General features: G+C 37.6%; 1 protein-coding gene across 2 annotated transcripts in view; it reads right to left on the bottom strand.

Moving 5' to 3' along the window:
* Positions 1-12,971, bottom strand: part of LOC145694173 (general odorant-binding protein 56h-like) — an 85,010-nt gene that overhangs the window by 19,541 nt on the left and 52,498 nt on the right. For both annotated transcript variants that reach the window (XM_081770290.1, XM_081770289.1), the window contains exon 4: positions 1,837-1,872. In XM_081770290.1, the coding sequence (XP_081626416.1) occupies positions 1,837-1,872 (36 nt within the window). The remainder of the gene's footprint in view (positions 1-1,836; positions 1,873-12,971) is intronic.

Raw genomic sequence — 12,971 nt, 5'->3', positions numbered from 1 at the left:
TCTATCAGTTGCGGTTTTAATCGAACCCCCAAACAAGTTTGGTCTACCATCTTGTACAGTGACGGAATATGAGCGATATAAAGCAAGCTTATCTCTCCTTGGAGAACATTATACAAGTATCCGAATCCCACGGTATGATCACAGCCAACCCAGACAAAGAACCGAAGAATAGCACAAGAGACTCGAACTCTGGCCCTGCTTACCTATTTGTCATTCAATCAACGTCAAGAAGTACCGCACAGACACTCAACCAACACCAGCTGGACCCAAGGCACACCTTATTTGCTCGTTTGGGAAATATCCCGAAAACGTTCCCTACCCCGGAGAATAGATGCACAGAAATAGATGTTATTGAAATTCTACTTTCTTTCGAAATACGGTGTGAACAATTTTTGAAATTACCAAATTTTTTGTCAATTAACTGATGACTAGTCCTGAAGACTAAAAACAGTTCTCTCCTATCTGTGGTACGTGAGGTCCCTAATTCGATCCACGGCCAGATACGTTTGTGATAAGCAACGTCTATTCCTTGGTTTTTCTAGAGGTATTTCCGTTTTCTCGCACATTCTTATTGCACCAAGTTTTCACCATAATTCACTTGCCTTAATCGCTGTCTCTCTTAGCCTAAAGGACCTACTGTTGGGACGTTAAAGAGAAAAATGTCATTTCATTTCATTTTAGAAGCGATTGTAAAACCGTTAGATTTAGAGAGAAACCGCTAATGTTGGCAACACTATGAATCTATTAGTGCATTTTTAATAATTTGATTTATTTACTTTTGACAGTAGAAACAATGAGTGTTGCTGTCGTTATCACAGAACTAATCTTTCCTTAGAGAATATTGTTAAGTTTGCTTTTTATACATTCAGTAAGATAAAGTAAGAGAAATATACTGTTTGCAACTATGTTACACGTATAATGGTTTCAAAAATCTGATTATACTCATTACAGCGTAATCCGTCTATTTGTAATAGGATAGATACTTATATGTTGCCAGTAGCAGCTCTTGAGGAAGTCTTATAAGTAAAAGTTTAAATTGCATTGCTACAAGCTAAGGAAAAAAGAGCTTCCCTTATTAGATAGTTGTATACATTCAGTAAGTACTCTTCCCTCTGTTTGTAGTGATACACTTTTAATGTCTACTAATGTGACTTTCTTTATTAGCTGCTATTGATTACATAATTTACTTTCTATGAAGGCTTTATTTTCTATTTACTACCTTTACCATTAATACATATCAATGGTAAAGGTTGTAAATATATAGATTATTCCATCCAGAAAAATCAGGTTTAGCTGAACACAGTTTAACAGAAGGCCATAAAGTTTTATTTAAGGACATATCCATCATTTCCAAGAGCACCAGTTACTGGACCAGGATAGTAACCGAATCTCTTGCCATAGTTCATGAACCGAACAACGTTAATAGAGACACTGGATTTCAACTCAGCCCCCTGTGGAACCCGGTCATCAGTACCACAGCAAAGAAAACGACACACAAACATCCAGATAACCCTCAGCCAATCAAAAGCACGGACTACGGAACATAGCCAGCCAATCACAGCTCCAGTTTTTCAGATTGAACCAGCCAATCAGGAACCAGCATTTTCTCCAGCCCAGAGTATATATTACTTATATCCGCTGATCTCTACATAATTGCCCTGATGATGAGAACGATGACAGCTCTCGAAACGTTGGCCTATCCACCAGTTTTCACCTGGCTGATTGCCCGAGAAGAACTTTATCATATACGCCGCCAGGAAAGCTTCAAATCTTACTTCAATACATATCAAGTTTTTCTTTACAATCTAACAATCGAAGATAGTATTTTGTACTTACCATGCCCCTCTTATCCATTACGCATTTGAAATGGCACTAGAACAGATAAATTTAACGTATTAAGTTAAAATCATGAAATGTTAATTAGTAGCAATTATTATGATTTTTGCACCCTTAAATACCCTGCTTACTCTATGTTATCATGTTCTTAATATTGATACTATACATAAATACGAGGGCTATATTTTAAAATATAGAGCCTAGTTCTAGAGCAAAATAAAATTAAGAAAAAAGTACTAACAATTTGGATACATTGTTTCTTTAAAAATGATACTTACTATCAAGTACTTTTGTAAGTAAATTTCGTTCGTATTCACACATTTGTTATTTTATGAAAAATTCCTAACTGTTGTTTTCACTTCTCTCTAGGGTGTTCCTTTACAGGGATTTCTTGTGATGCCGACAGAGAGGTAGTTGTTCGCGCCAGGTCTGAGCTGTATGTGGATTGACCCAGTTGCTGTCATGCAAGAGATACGATTCAGTCACTGATTTTATCTCGATGGGGAGTTATAGTTACCCGCGAATCAAGTATGTCCTGATCAATCTCGTCATCTCCCAGTACCAAAGTTTTAGTGTCAAGAGATTCAATAAGGGAGCTGTACCTAAAAAAAGAATGAGATAATAAGTTGTAAGGTACCCACCAAGGAAATGGATTGGAAAGATAATAATTACGGAGAAGGAGCAATACCTCGCCCTTACTTCAAAATTTTTCTTCGAATATATAGCAACATTGATTATTATCCTTTCTGACTTTAAGTCAACTCATAAAACGCCGCATCTGATAAAGAGAGAGTGACTGCTCTCACCCACTTCCGTACTTTTCTCGCTCACAGCATTATGACAGTACACTTTTCCTGTTCTGGCGATAAAACTATGCACATTTTCGATTCAGTCACTGATACGATTCAGTCACTGATTTTATCTCGATGGGGAGTTATAGTTACCCGCGAATCAAGTATGTCCTGATCAATCTCGTCATCTCCCAGTACCAAAGTTTTAGTGTCAAGAGATTCAATAAGGGAGCTGTACCTAAAAAAAGAATGAGATAATAAGTTGTAAGGTACCCACCAAGGAAATGGATTGGAAAGATAATAATTACGGAGAAGGAGCAATACCTCGCCCTTACTTCAAAATTTTTCTTCGAATATATAGCAACATTGATTATTATCCTTTCTGACTTTAAGTCAACTCATAAAACGCCGCATCTGATAAAGAGAGAGTGACTGCTCTCACCCACTTCCGTACTTTTCTCGCTCACAGCATTATGACAGTACACTTTTCCTGTTCTGGCGATAAAACTATGCACATTTTAGACTTCTTAAAGAGAAGAACAACATAATGTACCGTATCTCCAAGGTGGAATGATGCTGTATATTCTTAAACCTTTTAATCATCCGACATGAAGCAGACTCTGGGAAAGCAGCTACAAATTACGTACGCTGTAAGGCACGCTGATGGTTAATTCGCATGTGAAGCAGGACGTAGGTGCGTACATAGCGATTTAAGATATCGTACAACAGTCCTTACTTTAAAAATAACGCTGTAATATGTTTTGAAGCATATTTCTAGTTGTAGGTTATGTAGAATTGGTAAAAAGACATTTCCTTGCACAAATCTCATTTAACCCTCCGTAGTCACACTTATTTTTTTGTGATACGTAGGTCGCACTGGGGTCCACGGGACCCCACCAGCATTTTTTTCTTAGTTAACTTTTTAAGTTTTAGCAATATTTTTTTGTTTGTACTGTTCCATGATAAGTTCTATTTACCATAAGCAATAAATTAGCATTTATAAATGATTTTATTACTTTTATTACAGTATTCATTAACAGTCAGAACAAAAAATGCGTTTTATTCACTTTATCGAACAAAAAACTAAAAATCTCTTCACTTTAGGGATCATTTGTAATAAAATGTATACATATTATGTACTAACATAACAAACACATGTTATACAAATATGAAAAAAAACATACCCTATCTTACGAGGAACGGTAAAATTATTAACATTTTTAGGACCGACAAGGATTTCAAGAAAATCATTGACTACGTTAGGGGCTCTAGTACCTCTTCTAATTGTCACAGAGACATTAACTATACCTCGTTGTAAAGCTTATGTAACACAGATTCCAAACAGCCAACCTTTGTGTCCCCGTGCCAAACCCTTAGAAGAAGAATATTTTAAAAAAACGAGAATTTATTTTTTGGTAGGAAATTTTTGAAAGGCTGCAACATTGTTATTTGTACGGAGAAAAAGAAATTCACATGTACGCCAGACATTGGGGACAATCATGTAGAAAAACTGAAGGGCGAAAATTCAATACCAAGTAAGAAAAAAGTCCGAACGTGTTTCTTAAAGAGAATCATCCTGTATTATTTATATTCCGAAATATTTTGGTCTACCCTGACTGCGCCCCTAATTGTCACAGAGATTTAAGCCATACCTCATTGGAAACCTTATCATACACAAATTTTAACGAGATAACTTTTGTGCTCTCGTGCGAGCTACAAATAACAGTGTTGCCATAGCCCTACAAAATTCGAAAAAAGGTATTTTCCCGACATTTTTACTTTCTTCTTCTTCTTTTTCGGGTTGGGCACGGAAAGCACAAAATTAACCTCGTTAGAATCTGTGTCCCATAAGTTTATCAACGAGATATGGTTCATATCTATGTGGCAATTAGGGACATCGCTAGGGTTGCCAACATCAGGGTAGACGACATGATTCTCATAGGTACGTTGTTTCGAATTTTTTTCTCCCTTGCTATATTATCTTCGTCTTTCATTTTTTATATGATTGTTCCGAATGTGTGGCGTACACGTGATATTTTTTTGGCGTACGACAAATAACAGTCCCACAATTTTCAGGTAATATGTTTTCTTTTATTAAAAATATACACTGAAAAAAGGGTATTTCCAATACCCCTCTGATTCAGCCCTCAAAAGCCCAATGACCACACACAGAGTGTCACTAGTTAGTATGTTCCTTTATCTTTGTTGATGTCACTTTTCATGCTTGTATCTCCTTTGGGGAAAGAGTTTCTCTTCTAAATTCTGAGGAAGAAGGGAACTAAAACATCAAATTCCCCCCTAATTTCCCGTTGCCAGACCCGTGATGTAGATGAAATACACACCATTGGAAAGTTGTATCCTTTCTAAAGAGATATGCTCATAAATCGCGTCTCTACATTAATTAGAAGCCGAAATATGGAGGTTTAAACTGCTGGCTAAGCGCTTGAGCCGTTGGTCCTGAAGTGGTTAACGCTTTGGCTCTTGTACTTCAAGAAAATACTAAAATCTTCTATACCACTGTCACCATCATTATTGTCGAGCAAACGTTTAAGTATTTCCTCTTCTTTTAATTTATTTTGAGCAATATTTCGTGAATAAAAATGTCAGAAATAAAGGAAAATATGTAGAGTTAAAACGTGAACAAAGGAAGCAAACGCTTACGTGTCGGTCACACTAGGGTCTATTAGATCCCAAACACACTTCACAACCATCTTGTATAGCACACAGCAATACAAGTGAAGTGTGAAGTGTGTCAGACCCCAGAGTGACCACGAAACGCTAATAGTATGGTAAGCAACTCAAACTGTTCTATATTTTTTGCGACTTGTATTTTAATTATAACATATTTATATCAAATGTCATTTGGTACTACAACAACGGCAGGAAATTTCTGTTAGCACAGTGACGGCTGCATTTTTATTATTTATTCTTTAATATTAATTTTAAAATAAACATTAAGCCTTTACTTTATCAAGCTGTGCATAATAGTGCTGTATTTACATAGTACTCTCACAAACAAAAGAAATATTTATATTAATTAGTAAATACTCATTTAATATGCAAAATTAAGGTGATGAAGTTTGTCAAGTACAGTTACGATATTCAAGTAAATTCCGAAAATCAATGCTTCATTTCCTAGGTTAAAGTTGAAAACTAGCTACATTTGTTCCACACTTCTCCAACATTTACCTGTAGCATAAAAAGCAAGCTATTAGGAGTGCCAATATAGGTGATAACATGTAAGAATATCCATGCATTTGATGGGTTATCAATTACGTATAATGCGCGTGAATGCGTTGTCTGATAATTCATTACCACCGAAATACGTTTGAGGTTGGTACAGCGTGATTCAAGTGCAAAAAATGAAGAAGCTAACCTAGACGGCGCTACAAGATCATTCTTCCCACAATTTGCTTCTGAGTAAGTATTGTCTCAAAATTAAGCCGTTCCTAAATCAGGTGCATTTCGCCAGCACCCCCACCTTGGAGTTTCGAAACAAAACCTATGCCAATCGTTTGTGCTACGTTTGTGCCGGAATGTACCGCAAAAATTTTCGTTTCTACCACTTCCGGTACGAAGTTATAGTAGTTTTAAAGTGGGGGGGGCTGGGGAAACGGCAGCCCCCCCACCTTGGAATTTCGAAACGAAACCTATGGCAATCGTTTGTGCTACGTTTGTGCCGGAATGTACCGCAAAAATTTTCGTTTGTACCACTTCCGGTACGAAGTTATAAGGGTTTCAAAGTGGGGGGGCTGGAGAAACGGAAGCCTCAAAACTTGGAATTTCGAAACAAAAGGTATGCCAATCGTTTGTGCTACGTTTGTGCCGGAATGTACCGCAAAAATTTTCGTTTGTACCACTTCCGGTACGAAGTTAAAAGGGTTTTAAAGTGGGGGGGCTGGAGAAACGGAAGCCTCAAAACTTGGAATTTCGAAACAAAACCTATGGCAATCGTTTGTGCTACGTTTGTGCCGGAATGTACCGCAAAAATTTTCGTTTGTACCACTTCCGGTACGAAGTTATAAGGGTTTTGAAGTGGGGGGCTATTGAAACGGCAGCCTCCAACCTAGGAATTTCAAAACAAAACCTATGCCAATCGTTTGTGCTACGTTTGTGCCGGAATGTACCGCAAAAATTTTCGTTTGTACCACTTCCGGTACGAAGTTATATGGGTTTTGAAGTGGAGAGGCTGCAGAAACGGAAGCCTGCAACCTTGGAATTTCGAAACAAAAACTATGTTAATCGCTTGTACTACGTTTGTGCCGGAATGTACCGCAAAAATTTTCGTTTGTACCACTTCCGGTACGAAGTTATAATAGTTTTAAAGTGGGGGCAAACTTCAGAAACATCAAATTCAATACAAATAGAGATAGAAACATTGAGTTAACGGGAATCGTTAGTGCACTTATAAGCACTAAGCACTAACGTTAGTGCTATCATATTTTGGGATTTATTCAAGATTTTTGGTGGGTGGCCAACTTCAGAAATATCAAATTGTATACAAATAAAGGTAGAAACAGTGTTAACAGCAATCATTAGTGCATCATTAGTGCACTTAAACGCACTAAGCACTAACGTTAGCGCTACTATATTTTGAGATTTATTCAAAAAATTTGGTGGGGTGGTCAACTTCAGAAATATCAAATTCTATACAAATAGGGATAGAAACATGGGGTTAATGGCAAACGTTAGTGCATCGTTAGTGCACTTAAACGTACTAAGCACTGTCGTTGGTGCTACCATATTTTGGAATTCATTCAAGATTTTCGGTGGGATGGGCAACTTCAGTAATTTCAAATTCTATACAAATAGAGATAGGAACATAGAGTTAACGGCAATCGTTAGTGCATCGTTAGTGCACTTAAAATACTAAACACTGACGTTAGTGCTACAATATTTTGGAATTTATTCAAGATTTTAGATGGGGGCCAACTTCAGAAATATCAAATTCTATACAAATAGAGGTAGAAACATGCAGTTAAAGACAATCGTTATTGCATCGTTAGTGCACTTAAATGCACTAAGCATTAAGGTTAGCATTACCATATTTTGGGATTTATTCAAGATTTCTGGTGGGACCAACTTATGAAATATCAAATTTCATACAAACATTTAGTGCTTTCTAGAAGCACTAACGATACACTAATGAATGGCATCAATTTTTTGTTAGTGCTTGAAGTTGACGCAAGTTCACCGTGCCCTCCAAAGATATTGTACCTGTAGCACCTACACTAATGAAGTACTAACGTTAGGGGTTGGTGCACTAAGAACCACTAACAATTGCACTAGAAGATATCATTAGTGCTTTTGAATATGGCGGAAATTTGATGCAATTAAAAATTCCCAATAAATGTCTTATAGGAGTTTAGTGACATGTAATTGTCCATAACTACGCTAATATTGAAGGACAAACGACACTGTTAGTGTTTTCTAGAAGCACTAACGATTGCACTAGAATAGATCATTAGTACTCTTGAATTTGACGGAAATTTGACGCAATGAAAAATTTCCCATAAATTTATTATGTGTTTCGTTACATGTAATTGGCCATAAGTAAACTAATATTGAAGTTCTAACTAAATTGTTAGTGTTTTCCAGAAGCACTACCAAATGCACTAACGAATGGCACTAAGTTTTAGTTAGTGCTTGAAGTGGGGGCACTAAGTTCACTCTGGCCTCAAAAGGTATTTTAATTGTAGCACATTTACTAATGAAGCACTAACCTTAGGTGTAGATGCGCTAAGAAGCACTAACAATGCTCTAACGATCGCTCTAGAAGAGATCATTAGTGATTTTGAATTTGGCGGAAATTTGATTCAATGAAAAATTTGCCTAAATTTCTTGTGAGTCTCGTGATATGTAATTGGCCATAACTACACTAATAGTGAAGCACTAACGAAATTGTTAGTGCTTTATAGAAGCACTAACGAATTGGACTATTTTTTCCATTAGTGCTTAAAGTGTCGGTGCGAAATTCACGCTGACTTCTTTATAGGTTTTTTTACTTGTAACACCTACACTAATGAAGCACTAACGTTAGGTGTTTGTGCTCTAAGAAGCAATTACGATGCACTAACAATTGCACTAACAGAGGTAATTAGTGCTTTTGAATGAGATGGGAATTTGATACAATGAATAATTCCTTATGTGTTTCTTATGGGAGATTTGAGACTTATAATTGGCCATTTCTACACTAATGGTGAAACACTAACGAAACTACTTGTATCTTCTAGAAGTACTAACAATGCACTAACGTATAACACTAATATTTTCGTTAGTGCTTGTAGTGGGGGCTAAGTTCACGATAAATTCGAAAGTTTTCTTTCCTTGTAATATTAGTGCTTCCTAGTGCACCAACACCTAAGTTTCGTGCTTCATTAGTGTAGGTGCTACAAGTAAGAAACCTTTGCGGGCCAGCGTGAACTTGGTTCCCACTTCAAGCAGTAACGAAAAATAAGTCCATTCGTTAATGTATCGTTAGCGCTTCTGCAAAACACTCATAGTTCCGTTAATGCTTAACTATTGATGTAGATATGGCCAATTATATGCCACAAAAATCCCATAAGAGATTCATGTGGAATTTTTCATTGCGTCAAATTTCCGCCAAAATCAAAAGCACTAATGACCTCTTCTACTGAAATCGTTAGTGTTTCTTAGTGCATTAACACCTAACGTTAGTTCTTCATTAATGTAGGTCCTACAAGTAAAAAAACCTTTGGAAGCTTTCATGAACTTGGCGCCCACTTCAACCAATAACGAAAAAATTAGAGCTGTTTTCGTTAGTGCTTCACTATTAGTGTAGTTATGGCCAGTTACATCTCAGGAAACTCACATAAGAAATTTAAGGGGAGTTTTTCACTGTGTCAAATTTCTGCCAAATTAAAAAGCACTAATGATCATTTCCAGTACAATCCTTAGTGCATCGTTAGTGCTTCTTCGTGCACCAACCCCTAACGTTAGTGCTTAATTAGTGTAGGTGCTACAAGTAAAATATCTTTGGTGGTCAGCGTGAATTTGCGCCCTCTTCAAGCACTAACAAAGTAATTAGTGCATTCGTTACTGATTCCTGAAAATACTGACACTTTGTATGGAATTTGATATTTCTGAAGTTGCCCCCACCAAAAATTTTGAATAAATTTCAAAATGTGGTAACACTAACGTTAGTGCTTAGTGCATTTAAGTGCACTAATCACGCTCTAACGATTGCCGTTAACTCCATGTTTCTACCTCTATTTGTATAAAATTTGATATTTTTGAAGTTGGCCCCCCACCAAAGATCTTGAATAAATCCCAAAATATGGTAGCACTAATGTTAGTGCTTATTGCGTTTAAGTGCACTAACAATGCACTAACGATTACCGTCAACCCCATGTTTCTACCTCTATTTGTATAGAATTTGATATTTCTGAAGTTGGCCCCCCCACCGAAAATCTTGAATAATCCCAAAATATGGTAGCACTTACGGTAGTGCTTAGTGTGTTTAAGTGCACTAACGATGCACTAACGATGCGCTAAGTTTAGTGAAAATCTGTCTGCATAAAGATGGGTGGGGGGCTAACTTCATATGAAGTAGGTCCCAAACCAAAATCTTCAATATCTCGTAAACGCTGATAGCACTAACGTTAGTTCTAAAAGCACTAACGTGCACTAACGATGCATTAACGATGTGCAACGTTTGGTGTGATTTGGGAGAGGTGGGGGGCCAACTTCAGGCACGTAATTTTTTTTGCGGTACATTCCGGTAAAAACGTACCACAAACGATTCACATAGTCTTATCTCGAAATTCCAAGATGGGGGGTTCTGGAAACGGCAGCCCCCTAGTTAAAACTGTCATACTTTTGTACTGGAAGTGATACATACAAAAATGTTTGCGATACATTCCCACACAAATGTTGTTAAACGATTTGCATAGGTCTCGTTTCGAAATTCCGAGGGGGCATCAAAACGGCAGCCCCGTAGCTTGAAACTCTCGTATCTTTGTACCGGAAGTGGTACAGAAAAGGGTTTAGCGAAACGTTCCTGTTCAAAAGTAGTGCAAAGAGTGGGCATAGGTTTCATTTCGAAATTACTGGGTGCGGGGCTGCCGTTACCACAGCCCCTCTTGAAAACTCATATAACTTCGTACCGGAAGTGGAACAAACGAAAATTTTTGCGGTACATTCCGGCACAAACGTAGCACACACGATTGGCATACCTTTTGTTTCGAAATTCCAAGGTTGGAGGCTTCCCTTTCTCCAGCCCCCCCACTTTGAAACCCATATAACTTCGTACCGGAAGTGGTACAAACGAAAATTTTTGCGGTACATTCCGCCACAAACGTAGCACAAGCGATTGCCATAGGTTTTGTTTCGAAATTCCAAGTGTGGAGGCTGCCGTTTCTCCAGCCCCCCCCCCACTTTAAAACCCTTATAACTTCGTACCGGAAGTGGTACAAACGAAAATTTTTGCGGTACATTCCGGCACAAACGTAGCACAAACGATTGCCATAGGTTTCGTTTCGAAATTCCAAGGTGGGGGGGCTGCCGTTTCCCCAGCCCCCCACTTTGAAACCCTTATAACTTCGTACCGGAAGTGGTAGAAACGAAAATTTTTGCGGTACATTCCGGCACAAACGTAGCACAAACGATTGCCATAGGTTTCGTTTCGAAATTCCAAGGTGGGGGGCTGCCGTTTCCCCAGCCCCCCCACTTTAAAACCCTTATAACTTCGTACCGGAAGTGGTAGAAACGAAAATTTTTGCGGTACATTCCGGCACAAACGTAGCACAAACGATTGCCATAGGTTTCGTTTCGAAATTCCAAGGTGGGGGGGCTGCCGTTTCCCCAGCCCCCACTTTAAAACCCTTATAACTTCGTACCGGAAGTGGTACAAACGAAAATTTTTGCGGTACATTCCGGCACAAACGTAGCACAAACGATTGCCATAGGTTTCGTTTCGAAATTCCAAGGTGGGGGGGGGCTGCCGTTTCCCCAGCCCCCCCACTTTAAAACCCTTATAACTTCGTACCGGAAGTGGTACAAACGAAAATTTTAGCGGTACATTCCGGCACAAACGTAGCACAAACGATTGCCATGGTTTTTTTTTGGAAACTCCAAGGTGGGGGGGCTGGCGAAATGCACCTTCCTAAATCACTTTCTTAGCAACAGAAAAAATACATTTCATAGAAACTTTCGGTTCTCATTATTGGAAAATCATTTCTAAGTTCAGCTATCTTTAAGTACCAATAATACAATTACATTTTAAATTAAAACAACATATGTGTGTAAAAGGTTACGGAAAACAGTTTCGTATTCTACCAAAGGAATGTTGTGGTGATTGCATAATACCTTCGGTTTTTCATTCAGGTTGATTAATCTGTTTTATTAAAACATTTTACAGTCGATCATAAAGGCATTTTATCCTTTAAAAAATTCCGAAAATCTTTATTACAGTCGATCGAAAAGGCATTTTATCCTCTAAAAAATTCCTGTACTTAGAGTATTCAGCGTGAAAGTCCACGAATGCTTCATTTTTTTAGATATTGGTAGATAAAACCTTCAAGTAAGATACAGCGTAATTTAATAATACTAAGATAAATGCACATGTATGTGTCACTGCTCTAGTGTTAGTTACTTGTGCACTGTTTAAATATTAATAAGAAATATTTTGATTAGATTGGAGATATATTCTAAGAATTTCACAATCATAATCTAGTAAGGAACTGGCAATATTGACCCTGAAGCTGCCCACGTGACTGAGTAGAGAAGACATGCTAAGCGACCATATCATGATTCGGGGTAACGGCTACTGGTGAAATATTACAAACTCATTTCTTTTTTACTCGAAACGAACTAATTGGTCTTATAATGCGATGCTGAATCTACAATATATATTTCATTTCAATAGTGCTATTCAAATATCAGTAGTCGTCATGGATGACAAGCACTGGTACATCATACTGACGAGTATTGGTTTATGTAAAAAGGACTTAAACAAATGTTCATTTTCCTTTAATAGAGATTCTTAACTTAATTGAACTATCCTTGTATTCTTTCTGTACATTTCTAGGATATCTCCAAATAATTACGTTGCATCTGAAGAATAGATAGGATACTTCTTTTCCTGGTGCTGTCCCATAAACGGATCGCATAAATAGTAAATATCACAGAAAAAGTATTTTATTTAATTCAAAGCACAATTTCACAATTAGTGTTCAACCACTTTCAAGGAAGTTGAAGGTAGAGTTTTTGTTCAAAGATGGTGGACCAGGAGGAAAGTAAGTAGAATCATTTCTCAAGAGACACCTTGGATTGTCATTAAGGACACCTCAACATTTGGTACCACGTCGAGCTTCTGTCTCTGAA

Source organism: Thermobia domestica, chromosome 9, assembly GCF_964235325.1.
Source record: "Thermobia domestica chromosome 9, izTheDome1.hap1.1, whole genome shotgun sequence".
Lineage (NCBI taxonomy): Eukaryota > Metazoa > Arthropoda > Insecta > Zygentoma > Lepismatidae > Thermobia > Thermobia domestica.
Note: the sequence above shows the minus strand (reverse complement) of the source record. Positions and strands in the feature narration are given on the sequence as shown.